Source organism: Lepeophtheirus salmonis, chromosome 12, assembly GCF_016086655.4.
Source record: "Lepeophtheirus salmonis chromosome 12, UVic_Lsal_1.4, whole genome shotgun sequence".
Lineage (NCBI taxonomy): Eukaryota > Metazoa > Arthropoda > Copepoda > Siphonostomatoida > Caligidae > Lepeophtheirus > Lepeophtheirus salmonis.
Genome location: NC_052142.2, coordinates 9822142 through 9842911, shown reverse-complemented (window position 1 = coordinate 9842911; position 20770 = coordinate 9822142). Strand labels below are relative to the sequence as shown.

Sequence of the window (20770 nt, the reverse complement as noted above, 5' to 3'; positions counted from 1 at the left end):
CTGGCCCGCTAGTACTTGCCTTTATTTACTTGTACTTTAAACTAAGATTTTGCATTCAAATGTGCAAAGGAATAACGTTATAAAAAAATGTGAAAGAAATTCTCGAAAGCATTAAGGTAGTTAGTTTCATTGCAACTACAATGCTAAGTGAGGATAGCTATTTGGACAATAAGAATCCTTGTAATCAACTTCTGAATTTCGATCAAATGGAATTAGATGTAAATTTGATAAATAAAGAAAAGAAAGCTTTACTGGAACCCTAAATTTCGTAGTCTTGAAACAATCCGAAACACAATTACACCAGGACTAGAAGTAACATTAACGAAATAAATAAATTATCATTATTGAATTGAATCAAAATGATGTATTTTTGGGTGCAAGAAAAATAAATACAAATCAAATACAGATTAAATACAAAAGATTAAAAATTAAATGCACTAGTTAAAAAAAAAGAGAGACATAATTCTAAATATTATCCGTCATATGATAAAAATGAATTAACTACGGGTCTCGTACCAAGGCAAGCTTTATTATAAACTTAAAAAGGGGTTTTATGATTATGTAAACAAAATATTTTAGGTCCATAAACAACCCGACTTTTGAGTACCTAAGTTCCAGAAAGACTTGTCTTTATCAAGTAAAAGAACACAAGGACGGCAGTAAACATTTAGAGTAGAACTGGGTTTGTAGGAAGACAGCTTCAATATCAAAGGGGAAATGAGCCAACTGCTCAAAATTACAGTGGTTGGCTTTGATGTAATATATATGAAAAAATATGAATATGATAAGGTGCTCAAAAGGGTTACTGGTGCAAATAAGGAATATCTGATTGTCATTTTCCGTGGATTGAATAATAAACGGAAACCATTTTTTTATGATTTTAATAAGTTCATGGATAATGATTAGTAGTTTCATCATCCCGAAGCTCGATTGAGCAGGATTAAAAGTATATTCGATATCGTATGTTATTGAAAACCATATCGAGATAAAATAACGTTCACTAGTTGTTGTTTTTTTGTATTTAATTTGTTTTTATTTCGTTTTAAGTTTTGAAATAGTACTCCAATAAATTTTTTTATGTATTATTATTTTTTTAATCACCAACACCTATTAAAACCTACTTAATAACCAAAATAAAAAACAATTCATAATCGAAATCAATTTAAAACGATAAAAAAAAATACTAAAGAATGATATAATAAGTAAAACAGAAATCGTATGAAATACTTTTCCTCTAGTTCACCAGTTATTTCATATAAATTCTCATATGTGAATCCAACAGACACTTCCCGTCTATTACCTGATGCCCCTCAGAAGAAATAATCTCTTGGACGAAGTTTTCAATTTCCAGATAACAACAGAATTTTTTTCACTGAACAAGGATGATTTTAGAGTAGTGATGTAAATCCTTTGAATTTTTTAGGTGGCTTGATTTCTTTTTTTTTGGAATTGGTAATCTGAAGAATATATTTTATTTTTGTTAGCAGCTGCCATTATTATCTAATTCTTGAAATATGAACTTGCTTTCATAAAAAGATTTAATTATATTCAAACCCTAATTGAACATTCATGTGTGCTCATAAAAGACCGAGTGTAACCCTGCGGATTTGTTGTGGAGTTATAATTCTATGTCCTTACTGGACTCAGAGTAGAATTGGGGATCAACGACGGAGTAATTCTTGTCAATGTCCTTGTCTATTTCCTTCTCCTCCTACTTCCTTGTCACAGCTGATTGTAGCTGATCTTCTCCAAACATTTCCATAAATTGATTTTCGATTTCATTTTTTTAAAACCAATATGTGGAAACGTGGATTTGGACGAAATTTACATTGAAAATATTTACATGACTCTAAAAAAAATTTTTTAAATGGAAAAATTAAGTTTGTTTATGCCTTAGCCCTTTATAATGAATTACAAAACAAAGTCTCTAATATTATTTTACTGCTCTTCTTAATCAAGTCGTTTTGAAAACTTTTTCTCCAGAATAAGAGCTCTGGGTGAAAATAACTCTCATCCATCTTCCTCAGAGTTTATTCAGAGATGTTGCATTCTCCTCATTAGGAAAAACCACGAACTAATTTAAAGACCGGCAGTGGAACTTGAGTCAGTAATCGATCTCCCAAAAGATAGTGCAGATCATGGATAAGGAATGTCAAATTAAAGAGAAATTCCAAAGCAACTCTTAATTTCCAGATATTGAGAAAATGACTTTGTAATAAGCGAATAGGAAGTTTCAGTAGATTCTGATGGAGCTCCAGAAATTTATAGGTCTAAAACAACAGAATCATCTGAAATTTATACCAACACTCCAGCCCTAGCATACGTTGGGGGATGGATTGCATCAAGAAATACAAATATTCATCCCTCAATCGGAGCTAAGACGTGAGTAAATAACCTTGGAATTGCAGTATCCTCTTCGTGGATTCGACATCCATCCAAAGGTTCCTTCAGATGATTTTCTATCTTTGTGCCAAAAATTGAATTTCATTAAAATGAAATTGATACAAATAAAAATGTAATCGATCGCTTCCTTGATGTCTGCAGTCAAAAGGCCAGTTTATGTTTTAATTTTTTTTTGGGAGAAACTTCAGTGTAAAACATCATAAATTCCTTGTAAGCTTTATTACTGATAAAAATCATAAATATTTTACTAAATTTTTAATTCAATTTTAAAAATTAGCTTAATTCAAGGACGTTGCTAGTTTCCAACATTCTCTCCAAAAATTATCAACACCGTTATTTAATTATTTATATAAATATAATAATTTATAATACTTTATATTTAAGCGATAAAAAGTTTTTTTTTAGAGGGGGGAGTTTCATAATTTTTTAAGACACGGAATAACAGTCTATTATGTCTGCTTAAGTCCTAGCAAAAATTAGTGGCTAATAAACTCTGAAACGACCAGATAAACAGGTATACTCCATAAAGTTTAGCTTGTAATAAATAATAAAATACCATACGATGTATATTAAAAACCAATATCTTAAAAAGATTCGAGGCTGCGTTGATTTTTGCGATTGTTCCGGCAGATTAAAAGTAATATTATGTTGAGGGTGTTATTAAATGAAAAAAAAACACAAATAACATAAACAATACATATTACTTGACACTTTGTCGTCAAACCTCCAGAATAAAGTTATACTCCGTTGAATAAATGCTTCGAAGCCTATGGGAAGGCATCCTCCTTTACATCGAATAGCATACACTATGCTCAAAACACGTGTGATTAAAAAGTCAATTATAAAATGTAATGTATGTTGACCTTAGTTCGCAATCATCAAGTCCTGTATGGTCACATCCAACCCTTATTCATCTATAATTTTTCCTCTACGTACTCCCAGGATCATCAACAGTCGCAGAAGAGATGCCGACTCGTTTTTTCTCCCTCCTTACAAAGAGAATAACTCTGTCTATCCTTTTCTGGTTTCGATTTGTTCGTAAAGAGGCTCAAAGTCGACATCTGATAGGGAAAACATTTTCATTTTGTGTTCGAAAAAGGGGTTGGCATGACGGTCCGTGAATTATAGTCTTTGATGTCCTCCCTGGACCCGCTTTACCCTAAGAGTTTTCTCTCAACTATGAATTTTCCAATTATATTGGGAGTCCTCACCTACTTTTTTATCTTTTTATTTGGAATTACATCCATTCCAATCATTGAGGGAGTAAAGGGTCAGAATTTTATCTCTGAAGATGAGTTTTTCTTTCATTTCAAATCTGTTGAATGCCAGAAAATTAGCCCATCTGTTTCTACGTCTCGCCATTCTAGCTTTCCTACCGAGGTAAGCCCACTTGATTTAAAAACTTCGTCCAAACTATCATAGCGACAATTGTAATGAATAGGTTCATCAGGGCCAAGGAGCGGTAAAATGTGGTGCAGAAATCGTGAAAATGTCGCATGATCTTAAACTAATTATATTTATCTCTTAGATTAATAATTACATTTTATACCCAGACACTGTTCGCCGAATGTATTTGCAAGATAACTTATATAAATACCTTTTTTAGAAGAGGCAAAAACAAAAAGAAAATGTAATGTGTAAGACGAAAGATGCTTTTTAACTATCTTATTTTTCCCTTAAATTTTGAATAAGTGTTTGCAAGACTTCTGGATGACAGATTAACTCAAGAAGTGTCAAAAAATTAATTTTGTTATTATTATATTATACTTTTGGTACGTTTTTTAAGATTAATAAGGATATATATAACATTCTGTAAGGATAGATATTGATATTTAAGTTTATTTCTTTTAAATATATAGGTACTCAAACTTTTTTTTTTTTAAAGAAACTTCTTTAAATTTTATTCATGAAACTTAAACAAATAACCTCTGTTTATAATCCACCAATTGAAAATGAAATATATTTTAAAATTTTAATTTTGTTCTATGCCTTTGAAAATACTATTGCATAGTGCATTATAACGAAGACATTTCTATGATTTCTTTCCTAACTCTCTACTTTCAAGATAATTAGTAATCCAAATTGTTTAAGCGTAAAAAAGTTGTCTAAGATATGCTCATGTTTAGTTTTAGAGCAGCTGCGAATAAGAATATTGTCTAATTAAACAAAGCAGAAGTCAAGTCCAAATAGCACACGATCCATAAAACGTTTAAAACTCTACCGCGTTGCCACGATCTCAAAGCTTCATAATAAATTCAATTAAACCAAAAGGAGTAGTTGCCGCTGTTCTTAGAATATCTTCAACTTAAACAATGATAAGCTAAAATCATGTAAATCAGATGTTTTAACCTGCTTGTTTCATTTGAAAAGAAGAATTTAAATAATTGATTGATAATTTCCTACGATCATATTCTATCCTCTAACAGATTATTAAGTGTCTTCAATAAAATGATTTGGGACACAACTCGGACATTTATTAGTAAGAAAAGGGAAAGAGTTAAACAATTATCATATCTTGCGTATGTTTCTCTTTTTTCTCTTCCACTCTTAATCTCAAGGAGTGCCAATAATTGATCGATTAATTTAGAAAAGTGTTATAAAATATTATTTATTTAAAAAAAGATAAATACATGCTCTTTGAATAATAAATTTGATGTTTTTGAACCAAAAAATATAAATATTTATCATTTGGGATCTATATTCCTTTTTGAATATTTTTATTTAAGCAATATATATTAGCAAAGGACTGTTGCCAAGAAAGAGCAAGATAGAAACACAATTAGACATTTAAGTAATAATAACATCAGAGTTTCTTTCTTATTCAATAACTATTTTTTAACTTAATCTAGGATGGAAACTTATAAAAACCTTTGCAAACTCAGATAAATATAGATTCTAAGTAATATAACTAGACACTTACAGCATTTTATAAATTAATATACTTATAATAATACTAATATTTCAAGTAATAATTTTCATTAACTATAACATTATGTAATTTGTATGTATATCTACTATAACATATTATTAGAGGGGACTAGACCGTACCCGTATTATATAATTTATTTAGATTTATTTTATTAATACTTTAAATAATTCTCGAATTTAGAAACACTTGTTGATAGACAGCATTTGAAACTCTTTCATCCCTTTGGTCATTATAATTAGAAATATGTTTTTCCTTCAACAATGATAAAATTAACTCGCTAATCCTCTTGTTCCCCTTTTTTAATTCGTATTCAATATACTTTCCCTCTTTTTCTGTTTGTACAATAATTCGTTTTTTGGATTTTTTATTTGGCGCATTTTCGAATGGACAACCCATATCTTATTAGAAACTTTGAGACATGGGGAATTGATCTTTTTTTATGGAAAAAAAAACAACTTATTAGCCAAAAAACAAACTTGTCGTCCAGAGGCCAGGAATTTGGTTAGATCAGAATCAAACATGCTTTAAGTACGGAACACAAAATTCTGAACAGCCATTATTATATGTCTAAATTCCGTACCTGTCTCTGTATTTGAAAGAAAAAATACCCTATACGTTTTTATTAGTGGACATACAACTATAATTAGGGGGAGGGGCGTATTAATTTATAAAAATGAGCAAATTAGTTTTAGCCCTACTTTTCGGATGCAAGAATATATTTTAAGCAATCATATAAAAGGTCAACTTCCTTTAATTTTTTATTATAGTGCGTGTTCTAGGGTGTCCAATTTTTAGTGTGGCCTGTTAATTCGATGTTCTTTTGTATTTTAATGAAAAAGTTATGTTTGTCAAGTTTCAGTCTACAAAAGGCCGTTTTTTCAAAGTATGAAAGACATAAGCGGTGTTTGAAAATTGAACAAGGGATGGCTGATTTTTTTTTTTTTGCTTATATAAGTACATTCTAGGTATTTTTCTTGCTACATTAAAGGAGCTAAGCCTCTCACACACAAACTACAAAAATTTGGAAAAAATGTAACAAAATAAAATTCAACCTTTTTTATAATTTTGTGTGAAATATAATTGAAAAAATCAGTCAATCAGCAATGGACAATTATGTATCAAGGCTGTATATAAGAAGTTTTGGAAGAAATTGGAATATGTTTGTGCAGCCAATGGGAGTTCTATTGAGTAAAATATATTCACTTGTATCTTATATTTAAAACATATTTATATAAACATGATCAATTTCAATTTATAAATGCATTTTTACGGATTGTGATTCTCGATTAATTCAGAGTGTCATTTTATTGACAGTGGCTTTAAGGACCTTGGTGTTTGGATGACAGGCACTTGCAGCCTTCCCTTTGAGATGCAGCCAAAAGACGTAGTCGAGGGCTTTGGCATTATGACTCTAGGGGCACCATAAATGTCAGAAAAAGAGTTCAAAAGTGGCACTCCACCCTCACAAGACATTTGCCACCCCTTTTTTTATAGCTCTCTGGACAATCTTGTGTTAAACTCCGAGATCTCTTGCGTGGACCCTCAAGGACTTGAGGAGATTTGCCCGGGCTGTTATTTTTAATTCCCCGAGTCCAGTTTAGCCTTTTTGACAAGAGTACTTCTTCCTCTCGAACGTTTTGGACTTGCTGACAGCGTAGAAGTGGGCCTGAAGACGGCAAACTGCTTGGAGTGCGCGAATGAAAATTCGTCAATACCGTTCTAGTGTCATTTTCTCGACTTTTACGTAAGCTAGAGAGCTCAGTGTTGTTCTATTTTTCTAAGTATTAGTTTATACTTTAAAATATCGAAATATGAATTAATTTCAATCAATTAACCTTCATTAACTATTGAATTAGTAAGTGTTCAGATTACAATGGTCCACTTGGGCATTAGTTAACAGAAAAACAACACGACTAAATAAAAGGCAACATCCATTCAAAATTCAACAATAATCCTATCTCAATGCAAATTTCTACGAATACAATACAAAATAATTTCTTAGACATGAAAAAATAATTAGTACCATATATTAAAGGATATCTGCATTTTTAAAATATATAACGTTTAGTGCTAATCAAGATTTAAGAAGTTCATTTATTAAAATAAATACTTTGTTTTATAACTACCCAGTTCTTACTACTAGACCCTGTAAACATTTCTTGGAGATTTTGCCCCAAAGTATTTATATTTGATAGTTACATTACAAATAACTATAAAACACATGGCCTTCTATAAACATTTTGAACAAAGAAAACTAAATTAGATATTTTGGGGTTTTTTTTAGGCCTTTATTGGTAAACATTCAATTGGTTATAACAATTTCATTGACAGTTATACAACATATATAACTTCATAGCTGAAATATAATTAAAAAGTAATATATATATGACATTAAAAAATAGAAAAGTAATATATATATGACATTAAAAAATAGAAAAGTAATATATATATGACATTAAAAAATAGAAAAGTAATATATATATGACATTAAAAAATATAAAAATAATAAAATATTACAATTAAATTGTTAAAATGAGAGGTAATTGATTTTCCATAAAACTTTCTGGGACAATTTGAAGATGTATGTCACTTTGGTGATTTCGATCATATATTTTAGTCGTAGTCCAAAAATGATATTTAATGCCATTAATATTATAATGGGAAATTTCTGACTTTGAAGGTCGATAGAATTGAAGAAAAAGTAGTCCTCCGGGAGTTGAACTTCAAATTTGGCTTATACGTATATTGTGATCGGTTTGTGTAAGTCGCTCAAGTCCAAAAATTAATATTAAGTAGCATCTGTTGCATATTTTCTAGAAAGATATAAGCTACGCTTGTCCTTGAAAAAATTGCCACCATTACGTTACCAAATAAAAGTCTAGAAAATACCCTTCTTTCCGAGAACATCAAATACTTACGAAACCTGTAGTAGAACATTTTTCTATTTAATGATTGAAGGCGTATCTGCCTCTATTTTGGAGGCAATCCCTATGTACATAATTGTCAACGGTCACCTACGCCAATAGGTCCTACATCAGCTTAGGTCTTAATCTGTAACCAATTTTAGGGGAGTCCATCGGAGTCACAAAGCGATAAGGTCTCCTTTTTTAACCTTGGTATATATGGCCAAGATTTTTGTAAAAAACCTATTTTTTACAAGTGCCATTAGTATTACATAAAGCGTCATAAAAACATACTCAGTCGCTCTTAGTGGAGGAAATATACTTTATGTATATTAACTTCAAACACCATTCATAGGTCAGATGGAGTAGTTGTAATACTGTAATGTTTAATTATACTTACTCAGTGCAACTCTATCTTAAAAATTAAAATAACACTTTTAAAAAAAACCCAAATATTTACAGACACTTAAGAAAATAATGAACAGATTTTATATGGGACTATTGAATAGCCATTTCTTACTTTAAGACTAGGCTCTTCATCTGGCTTTGTTTTGGCATGAATAATAATATCAATAAAAAGTATAATGACATCTAAAAAACTTGATATAAAAAATTAATAATAACGATGAATGTAGTCACACAAACACGTCTGACTTCGCATATCAAATTTTTGATTTAAGCGTATTAAGACGAAAGCAATGTACAAAAAAGATTTCATTACAAAATGTGATATTAATTCGTTCCCAAAGTTACATTTGCTAGTAAATGGATAAAATAAAGTGGTAGATTCCATGCAATTAAAAAATCAAATATTTATCATAATAAAGATTTGTACGTACTCTTAATAAAACTAACGACTAGAATAGTTTAAATATTTCATTAGTACTGGCAGTAAAATAAAATTTATAGACTAAATAAAGTATTACCATCTACAACATTTATCATAGTTAAATCTAAAGAGCAAAAAGCATCTTCATCCTTTTGACTTGATGAGGAGGCAAATTCATTGAAGGTTGAACATTTATATCCAGAATATATTTTTTGATCACTTCTCTGTAAAATTTATTAAAGAAAAATAAATATTATTGATGAATTGTACAAATAAACATTGTAATAAATGCATATTAAGGATTTGGGGGCCTGAATAAAATGATTAAAAGTAAATTTATCATAAATATAAGCTTATAACGAATATACACAAAAATATATTTGGGAGACATATACATGGACATTATTTAAGACCCAATTTGAATTAAAACATTGCATGATTATATACCGTATCATTATATTGTTTTTGGGCCTATAAATTTATAAGCCTATGTAGCAAGTAATAAATATTAGAGGTAGTAAGATATACCGGTCAAGATATGGGAATGTAAAGTGTTGTAGAAGAAATGAGATGAGAAAGGAAGAACAATAAGTAAACGCATAAAAGACTTATAGAGAGAGTTACATATATATTTAATAAAATTTACCACAAAGGTAAGCGGGATTTACTTAATTTATCTTTTAGAGAAAGATATTTCCATTCCAAAGATCAATCAAACGATTAACATAATTGCAAAAAAGAACAATATTACCAAACGTTTTTTCATTTCTAACTACAAAATAGTATTTTTTCTCCATAAAAGTCCAATCAATAGTCTTGATTATTCCTTTTTTCAGGATTCAAGGGTAAATTAACTTTGATAAGGTTTCTTGGAATCGACTGTTAGTCCAATATATTTCATTGGAATTACAAAGAACTTTGACCAGTTGAGGTTGATAAGATGCCATTTGAGGACTGTAAATAGAATCCAGTATTTAAATAGAATAATCACAAACTTATGGCGAAAGCAACAAATAACTTTCTAGCATCAAAAGAGGTGGAAACCATATACGGTTCCTCCCTTTCTATACATGGTTCGATAGAAGACAAATTTAAGAAGATAGTTTAGAAGCCGTTAAGGTTTGCAAATTCTTTTCATAATATCATAATGTAATCAATCAATATAAATACGATTCCCCACTTTAAATAGAAGCTAATTCCTGCAGCTACCTACAAAGGTATAAATTCTTTTGACATTATTCTTTAAATTGAATAAGTGTCTGGTCTCTAATAAAATAAAGTAATATCTATAGTGCAATGGACCCCTGTCGAGAGAATATTAATTACCCAAGTTAAGAAGACTATTGAGATCATAGGAATAACTAGGTGTCTCCACTTCGAATTGGTCTGGGATAAAAATAATTTCACCAAAAGGATAAATGAATAGAGATCTTACAATCTTCAGAATCGAATATGGTTTTACAACAATTTGATTATGCCTCTATTGATATTGAAATAATGGAACATGCCATGGTTCGCATTGAACACTATTGAAGAAGAAAATATATATCTTAAAAATTTGTTCTATTATAGTCACGTCAATACCTTAAAATGATTGCTGAAACGAGCGGGAGACGGGTTATCCTCAATAATTCCAAAAATATAGAAATAAACTCTTGACTATGGACATTAAAAAAAAGATTCCCTGTCGAAATCTGGAAATAAATTGTAGCTTTTTGGGGCTGTTGGCCGCTAATAGTCTTGGTCAAAAATTGGCAGAATCTCAGCACAAATGAAAATCCTGTGTCATGTTGGTAGTGCGCACATCTTGTTGCCACCGCTGGGCTTCGCCAAATCTGTGACAGCCCAAAGGGAACACCTTCTCCACCATTTATTTGCAGAACGTCTTGGTGTTGAGACTCCTCTTGGACTCTAAAAAAGATCAGGTCACCTTCGACTTCCTCAGCTCCTACCTCCTTGGCACTGATCTCAATCATGAGAAAGCTTTAAGAGTGCCTTTGTTGATCAGTTGAAGGTTGAGTAAGATTTGATTTTCTTTAATAAGTTTCTAAATCCCAAGCCGATGTGTTTTGATAGTTTTAATTGTTTTTAAGTGTATTACTGCTTAAATTGGAATAATAAATATAATCTCTAAAAAATGAAACAAGATACACATTCTACCCCAATACCAGTTGAGGAATCAGAGCCTTGGCAATTATTCCACGAATCGACTTCCATTAATTCAACAGCAGAAGAAGAAACAGATATCATTATAAAGCTCAAAATTTAATTTCAACATAAAATAATATAATAAGTTGTGTGATTTCCACACAAGTAAGAAATGTCCCAAAGCCCTCAAAATGACTACAAAAGAATTTAAGGAAGTTTATAGAAGAAAACAGATTTTTTTAATGTCTCATGACATATGAAATAGGAACTCCTATCTATGTCATTGGTAAGATAGCCTGAGAGACCATTCTATTTTAATGTGCCCTATAAATAAGTTCGGAACTGGACCTGTAGACCCAAAAGAAAAAACTATCTAATGAAATAACGTAATTCAAGAGAAAAATTCATAATTCCAACAAAAACCTCTCAAAAATAATTCAAATAATTGAAGAAAAAATCAACGCACTCTCTTTAACAATGAAAAATAATTTAAAATCCATATAACATTATCACAATAAAGAAAATAAATAATTAACGTTAAAAAATAACTCCACAATGAATGTAAAAACAGCTCATTCTAATTCTGTAATTAATTTTTGAAAGACTTATTTTCCTCCAAATCACATCAATGTTATAAAATACGTAGGTATTTCAGGGATTATTATTTGTTATCTAGTGAAACCATTTAACCAAAAAGTTGTCAAGGTAAGAGTACTACTTGACTCTGGTTTTAATGCCTGACTTATAACGGCAAAAAATGCTAACAAAAGTGGGATATATGATCATCCCAACGTTCTGAGAATGATCAAACTGTTACACCAAGAGAAATGGATGTGATGTTTCTTTTAATGAGTTTATACAACAAACATGTAACTGAACTTATGACATAGGCTACAATTAATGAAAATGGACAGCCACTTAAACCAATACTCGTAAATTCTAATTATCATAATCCATTAAAAAATATTACTTTCACAGAAAGTTACCCGTTTCAAATTCTGATTAATGAAACTTAATATTATCAACTCATGGAAGAAGAGCAAATACTTTCTCGAGAAATATCAATCATCCCTGTGAAATTTTCAAGATTGGATTGTGTTTTGAGAGGTACAACAGGAATTGACAATGTAAAAAAGTAAAAATACATTATTCTCAAGAAATTGATCATATAAATTATGAAATAGCATACATCCCTAATGATATATTTGAGATATTTGACTTTAACGAAAACTGGTTTGTTGAAACGCCATTAATAATTATGAAAGAGTATTCACTCTGTGGAAAAAACACTATAACTAAAGTTAAATCAGAACATCTTTCATTAGTGGATCACGCTTATAATGAATTTATTAAAAACCGATTTGCAAAAATAATTCCAATTCAATTACCATAATAAAAAAACTATTTACCCTACCTTCATTTTGACGATTCCTCGTGTGGTAAAGCCTGAACGATCACAACAAAATGTAAAAAATATAATAAAAGTGCATATGCCTGATCAAAAAACGGAAGACTTACATTCAATACATAACTGTTTCCTGGTTTAAATTTATTAGTACAGATTGTACAATTAACTATACATTAAAAATGAACAGGTTTATTGCAACAATAGAGACGCTATGTTTTATATGATACTAAAAATGGTCGTCGTTGCTTAGAAACGCAGCGCCAGAGGAGTTGAAACTGCCATATGGTTCTGCACTTGACTTGTACAATCTGAGGGCCGGTGTATATATTAGGTTATTAGAAGGGAATCTTGATGCTTCTCGAAGTGGACCCGTGGATTTTTTCATTGATTGCCTGAATATAATATAATTGCAATGAGATTCTGCAAGATGATATGGTCTTGTAGTGAAATAACTCAATCATATAACTTACAATTATTTTGCTTCAAGATGATATTAGCAAAAACCACTTTCTCTGAAAATGGTAATGTTCCCCACAATTTTACCATGCAACGATTTAGTCCGCAAACTTTTTACCAAAACCATTTTACAGTGAATAGGGCATATAAATATATAATAAACATAATTACCATGTTATTTAACCAAATATTTGCTCAAATAAACTACTAACTCAATTAGATAGTTTATTGGAGCAAAATACATAACTATTATCTACCAAGGTTGTGACTGTAAAAGCTATTTAGAATTACCAATTAGTTAATAGTGGGGATTAAGTCAAGTTCCTTTGTTTGCTAATAACTGATTGATAAAAACCAAAAAATTGGAATACCCCGAGTAATCCACTAGCTTAGAGAAACTCCTTATTAAGAGAAAATTAAAGGGAAGATTCAGGGAAAATTCAAAGTGAGCTTATCTTTCAAAAAGCTTCCAGGATGCTCCAATATCATCGTGGGGCATAGGTCTAGAAAATATAGAAACTGTGTGGAAATCTTTAAAACTTCACGGATTTCTTGGCAAAATACTTGAAAGATCATTTTAACTTTCATGATCCGGCAGAGCTGTTTTAAGTCTTCAGGTATTGTTAGCATTTACTGGAAGCAAATGACTATTACATGGAAATCAATTATGGACTGGGCGTAGACGAACCATTGAACTTCACCATAAATTGAACACTAGAGATGAATTCTTCAAGATATAAAGCCTTTCAGCAATTAGACAATCGTGGAGCGGACCACAGTTGCTACCCCAACGACCTTCTTACATATTAAAAGAATTAAAAAAAGTTCTTAATTTGTATTAATGTATTGAAAAGTAAAGACAACTAATATTTTTTTTTAAATGTAAAAAGAAAATCAGGAAAATATAATTTCTTCTGTGGAGAAAGGCAAAAAACTGAAAAATAAGTTTTACAAGAAAACACGAGCAAAAAATATATGTATATATAATTTATACCAGACAAAATGAACAAATAGCATTTATCCCTCTATTTCAGTGTTTGTTTTTTATCTTCATCTACGTATTCTATGTCATTTTTAACTTAGTTAAAAAATAGTAACCTTTCTTTCTTGATCACTTTTGTGCATATTTGTAATTTATCGTACAAAATATTATATTTATTTGTAATTAATAATAAACCAAATATTAATTTATTTGTATTTTTTACTTTTGTTTTGTTATTAATTGTATGTGTAATTTTTTAATAACCCAAGAATATATCTATAAAGAGATGTGAATAAGTAATGTCAATTTAGTATTTAATCTAGGTCAATTTAGTTTTAAAACCTAAAAGTTGGTTACACTTCATTTATATTGTTGTAGTAAAAAATATTTCTTCTTTTTTTCTACAAATTAATAGATTTTATTATTATGTAAATCCTTTTTAGCAACTATATTAAGAGTTAATTGTAAAGAAAATCGATCATACGAAGACCAGCAGAATTTTGAATTGGGTTTGTGATTTCAAATAATTCGAACTGTCAATATTGAGACTACTAGAAGCGAAATCTTATATTTCTATATATTCTGAAGTCAAAATAATAAAACCAATTGGTGTTGTTCAGTATACCGGTACAAAAGTGTTACCTGGGTACTTACAAATTTCAAATGGTACTATACTAAATTGATAGTGGAATCGGTACTAGCAGTGTCACTATTTGATAAAAATGTTGAACCACCGATGGCGTAACCCCCAAATTTTCATCCCCTCCCAAGAAACAAAAACAAATGTCCGGCATAAAAAATACGATAATGAAATTCTTATATTAGTTTTAAAAAGCTTCAAATCTCTGAGCTGACACCCTCTAACCAAAGAAAATATACAGCAGACACCCTTAGGACTGCCTGTTAATTACACCTTTTTGTAATTTTAAATATCAAAAATAGTATTGAAATACTAATACCAATTTTGGTAATAGAACCAGTACAAAAATATTGGTATCATAACAACATTAGTACCTATTAATTAATAAATATTAATACAAAACATAATTAGTTATACAGTTTTTGAAATTGCATATTGTACTTACTGTGCTAAAGTCGTTAGGCAGGGACTTTTTAGCGTATATAAGAACAGAATCGTTGGGTGATGATTTCCTAGCAAAAATTGGAGGATCACTATAGGGCGATGAAAACATATCTTCCTTTTCATATTTTGTATTTTCGATATGAAGGGGACATCTCTTCCTTTTTTTTGTGCTAAATAAATGTCTCCTTCTCTTAATAGTCTTAGTAGGTCTTCCTCGTTTCTTTCCACTTTTTAAATCTAACACACGAGACAAAACGTCCTCAATAATATATTTAATAAATATTTCTGACGGATCAAATAAGTCAACTATTATTTCAGAACAGGATATATTCGATACTCTAATAGATGTATTGGTTGTTTTACATTCACTTATAAAAGACGGCATACTGTTATCTTCTAAATTATATAGGTGAGTTGTATTACTTTTCAACTGTAAACGTGTAATTCTAGCGATTGGAGGACGAGGCTTAGAAAAAATTTCTAATCGTCTCTTCCGACGTTCTCGCTCTACCTTTCGAAGTTCGTCTGAAAAAAACAAAAAAAAAACAACTTATATAAACATAATTTAGGACTCGACCAATATATCAATTGTTGGCTCTAAGAGAATAATTCATCAATCTGCCAACCCTTCCTGATATATTAATATCTTTATTTGGATGAAATTGAATATTTTTAAACGAGTGTTTGGATAAAATTTAAGAAAATAAAATGATATTACATTTCATACCTTGCACACAAAATCTATTTTTCACTATCAACATATCTAAGTATAGGTGGATAAACATCTACATTAAATCCAAGAGGGTTAATTACAAATAAATCGGCTTATTAGTTATATAAATAAGGGTATTCTATCAAAAGTTTCACGAAAAAATGGATTGGACTCAAATTTGGTATGTGGTATGATTACTAATAAAAAATGAAATGTAGGACCTATATCTTAATCCGAATTATGAAATTTGTGTCCTTAAAGTTTTAAATTACCATTTTGATTATTTTTCAATTTGATATTTTGTAAACTAAACAGCTTTCAGGCATCTATTAAATATAATTGAAAATCTATAATAAACTGTTTTTGTTATGAAACAAAAGTTGAGAATTACTTAATTTTTTGGCTTAAAATATTTCGGAGTTATTCATCTTTGTTTACAAATTTTAATCATATGAATAACATTGATAAAAACTGAAATATTGGTCCAGCTATGGAATTAATAGTAATAGTAACGGGTTTTCGTAAAATTCTAATTACAATTAGGGAAGAAACAATTATACATAGAACATACACTCTTTTCTTTTCTATTACTTTTTTTAGTCTTAGTATGACCAATCAAGGGTGATTTTTTTAAAGAGTAGGATAGTTATGAAATGAAAGAGAGGATGGAATTAAAATAATTTTGTAACGAATGTTCCAAAAGATCAATTTTTTTTAGTTGATATCTCCTGGACTCTTATTCTGAAGCAAACTCGAAGATCAAGATGCTTAAAAGAAATATTGAAAGAATGAGCTTTTAAGAACTATAAACTATATATTTGTAGACCTGGCTAATCCTCAAATAATATCATGTAATGGAAACATTGTGTATTTAAAGTTTGCAGAGGCACACATTCAATGTTGAAATAGTTTTCAATTTGAACATACTCGTGTCAATTACAATGGAAAAAGACTACAAACTGTGACCCATACTGAACCAGAAAAAGATCCTAAGAATAGTAAATTTCTGTGTAAGCTAAGAAGTCGTTCTTCAATTTTTTTTTAAAGCTTACCATCAGGTGATATTTTCTACAACTCTTTAATATGTCGTTGCAGAGCTATCTTCCAATATTACTTAGCCAAGGAGAGTGGTATTCTGAGTAGTTCAGAGGAACAAATGATATTTCAGCGACAATTCGATCGAGGTAAGAACTTTCATGTTTTCATTCCTAGTCATACCTTGAATATAATTTAAAAAATGAAATTTATCTTTCATAGTTGATACAATCTCTTCAGATGTACCATAAAAAAATTGAAAGGTCATCGGCATACATATGAACCAAACATGGGCTTCCTGTCAGAGAAATCCAGCTTAGGAGAATATAGAGACCGATATTTGTTATAATGAAGAAAGACGTAGAAATAGAATCCCCTCGCTTACAAGCTCGTTTTATCTCAAAAGTCACCTCCATATCTGGAGAGGCATCTCCACGTAGAAACTCTCAGAATTGTTACAATATAGTTGATGAATCCTTTTGGAATCCCAAATTTTATTTATTTATTGAAGATATATTTAAGAGCCATTAAGTCGAAGGTCTATGTTGAAATCAACAAGCAACACTACGAGGTTATTTTCTTCCTTCATGGAGCGATCTATCTAATCTTGGATTGAACCAAATATATCTTCCTCGCTTCCCCCTTTCATAAACACCTTCTGAGATAGACTAATAATAGTCAGTAGAACTTTGGAAAGTATTTTTTATGACTTATTCAGAAGCCTTATTAGTAAATAGTTTGAGGTGTTTAAACGGCCCTAATCCTTTCTAAAATACCTTCTAGCATCAGTTTAGGAGATATACTTTGAGTTTGAATTTTACAATAAGAACAAAGGATCAGAGCCAGTCTCTCAGTAAACCTTTTATAAAATTCAAAAGGATGTCTCCAGGGATTTATAATTATTTTTCTACCTCCTAATATATTGATACATTTCTTAATTCAGCTTAGATTACTCAATTTGAATAAAAGATTCTTCTATGTTCGCATGAGTAGACAGAACGCACACATACCCTCGTTCCTACAATCACTGAATCTATCAAAGGTAGAGCATAATGAGATCTGCCAATTTGGTCAGAACAAGTTGGCGCTCCTCCGCTTTCAACCCTCAAGACACTAATTTTTCTCAAGCTCTTAACATTTTTTATTAAGGTGGGGTATCACATCCATCATGGACATATATACCTTTATAATTTTTAAACAAACCAATAAAAAATGTATTTGGAGGAACTTCGCATATTTTAACCTTCAACCCTTATCAATTCTCTCTTTCAAAATAAAGAAGTTATGTGTATTGTTGGTAGGAGTGAAAATGTCATGATAAATTAAATTTGCAAGCATGGGAAATTTTCTCTCCCGTATACAAGACACTTTAAATCCCAGAACATTTTATTACAAAAGGGAGAATTGTCCAATTTTCAAGATTCCAATATGGCAAGTTATTTAAATAAATTGCGTGTACATGCATGAGAGATGTGGTAACACCTTAAGGCATGAGAAGAAATGTTACATTTTATATTTTTTTGAATGAGCACAGATTTCTCCTTTAATGCTTTACCAAAATTCTGATGGTTCAGACTTCATGAATTAATATCGGCTCTAATGTTTTTAGACTTTTAAAGATGTTGGAGACAATTTATCAGGCTCTCTGTTGAAGAGCTTTATTTCCCCTTATTTCTATGAGGGCCTTTTTGGCCATTGCTTTTATCCTTTGCATTGACAAGCATGTAAAGAATAAAGTACTAAAAAGCAGATATTTACGATAATTATTAATTTTGTTTCAATATAGGTTTCCAAACTGGTCTTGATTTTTTTGAAATTGACCATTATTGGTGAATGGTTGGAGAGTTATGGCTGTTAAACGTTAAAATCCGTAATGTGTTTACTAGACTTGTTCAAGGAAGAATTAAATTTAGACTTCCCTTCAATACTACACCTATAGTGTTCTTCTTAAAATATGTCATTATTCCCGTTAAGAAAAAAAAAGCCAAATGTAATCTTTTGTAAAAATATAGTAAATCCAATATAATTCTAAACTTATACAATTAGGATACATAACTTTATGCTTCACATTAATTAATTAATAAAAATTAATCCAATTTCGGAATTGATGTGGGTTCACAAAGTTTTCCATTATACAAAAATATTGTTTTATGGTTCTGAACAATTTCATATCGGAAACATTGAAGTCATTGTATGGGTCTTTATACTCTTCAATAGAACAGCCTTGGAAGACTCCTTCACAATATTATGGTCCAATTTAAGTTTTTGCCAGAAACAGGACGTTCTTTTGACGTTGCAACTGGTCGCCACGGTTTTTCCTAACCGCCTTGCGAACTCTGAAGGAGTAGTTCCAGCCTGGAGAAATAATTCGCTTTGTATTCTTTAATTGCATTCTTCCGAGATATTTGATTGAACATTAAAAAAAAAAAATATCTGCTGATACGTTTCATCTTCAATTAATACAACAAAAGTTTCAAGAAAAAAATCACTAAAACATAACAAAAATTAATTTTAAGAGATTAATATTTTTTCTGTTAAGCCCCGTACATTTAACATTAATTCTAATTGCATCTACATATGTGACATTAATTCTACTTCTTTGTTAAACATTTTATGGAATTAACCATTTATAACTCAAATTTTTAAGTTGTCTCGTTGCTATCTTCGACACCTTATATCAAACGTTCATAGCAACAGTTTAGCTGCTTGTTAAAATTTGTTTTGATACCAATAGGCAGAACAGATACTAAGCATTTACATTAGAAAAAAAAATTGGTTAAGAAAGTTTTTTAAAACATTATGAGCTTAAAGATAAACCCCTGATCAAAACGTTTTGAAAATGTCAAAAAATAAAGGAAGGTATATTAATATCTTATAAAGAGATTCATAGTGATTGGAGAAAAAGTAATTTCATACTTTTTGCTTTATTCCAATACTTAATAAGATGTATTACAATCATCCGATTTAACCCAAGTGGAGAGCAAATTTTTAACTTTGATTCGTTATATTGGTATTTCCCTGTATTATGATATTCCTTTTTAAATATGTCTCCTTTCATGTTTTTTTTTTCTACTTCTGTTATATTAATCAAGTGTATGCGTGGAAGGTGGCACGTGGTCGCCTTTAATAAAGATAAAAAATTCAGTCTACTAATTAGCTATTGTCTGGGAATTAGGCCCGTCCTGACCTCCAAAAGGAAAGAAAACGTAAGAGAAAGGTTTTATTCATGGTCCTTTCAACCAAATTTTAAGGAATTTGATGGATTTGTGATAGACTATAGCATAAACCAATATCATTTGAAATTGTCTGTCTAACCACACGTGGTGGTAAATATGATGATATTTAATATACATTGTTTAAATTTATAAGATGGCACCGTTTAAAATAAGTCTTTCACTGCTTCGTGAGCATAAGGGACACTTCAGAAAGTCTTTTCAAGAGCTAACTGACGAAGTAAAGAATGTATTTAAAGATAATCCAAGAGTTGGATGAACGTTTTGTTCGGAAATGGAACAACTAATAGAATACCGTGTTTGATCTTTTTATTAAACAACTCCAAGAATTTCTAGACTTAAAAACGGATATAAAATATCAGAAAGGGAATTGGGATATTAAGAAAGCTTGTTCTTCGTCAGGAGATGAGTCCAAAATATGAACTGATGACCCTTCCCCTATATTACGTGCGCCCCAATTGGAATTACCAAAGTTTGACAGGAAATTGACGAATTTTGCGTTATGGCTGGAAATTTTTATTGCAAATGTTGATAGTTATAATATCAATACCATAACAAAGTTGACTTTCTTGAGATCTGCACTCCAAAGCACGGGTCTTAAAAAGATTTTATTTCTTCCTGCGACCAAAAAAAGGTAAGATGAAGCTA

At 30.2% G+C, this 20770-nt stretch overlaps 1 protein-coding gene and 2 long non-coding RNA genes across 13 annotated transcripts in view; 2 read left to right on the top strand and 1 right to left on the bottom strand.

Moving 5' to 3' along the window:
• LOC121126614 (uncharacterized) overlaps window positions 1–20770 on the bottom strand; it is a 55953-nt gene that overhangs the window by 818 nt on the left and 34365 nt on the right. For 8 of the 11 annotated variants that reach the window (XR_005867009.2, XR_005867008.2, XM_040721919.2 and 5 more), the window contains 2 exons: window positions 15144–15667; window positions 9162–9288 (listed from right to left, as the gene is read on the bottom strand). Coding sequence is in view for 7 of the 11 variants with exons in the window: in XM_040721919.2 (XP_040577853.1) it covers window positions 9162–9288; window positions 15144–15667 (651 nt within the window). In the remaining 4 variants the exon portion in view is untranslated. Of the gene's footprint in view, window positions 1–9161; window positions 9289–12744; window positions 13875–15143; window positions 15668–20770 lie in introns of those variants that run through there. The other 3 variants (XR_011782528.1, XR_005867010.2, XM_040721920.2) reach the window with 3 other exon arrangements.
• LOC139906725 (uncharacterized) lies at window positions 123–20036 on the top strand. Its single transcript, XR_011782534.1, has 2 exons — window positions 123–312; window positions 18676–20036. It is a non-coding gene; the product is annotated as an uncharacterized lncRNA (long non-coding RNA).
• On the top strand, window positions 16734–17253 carry LOC139906724 (uncharacterized). Its single transcript, XR_011782533.1, has 3 exons — window positions 16734–16864; window positions 16950–17038; window positions 17112–17253. It is a non-coding gene; the product is annotated as an uncharacterized lncRNA (long non-coding RNA).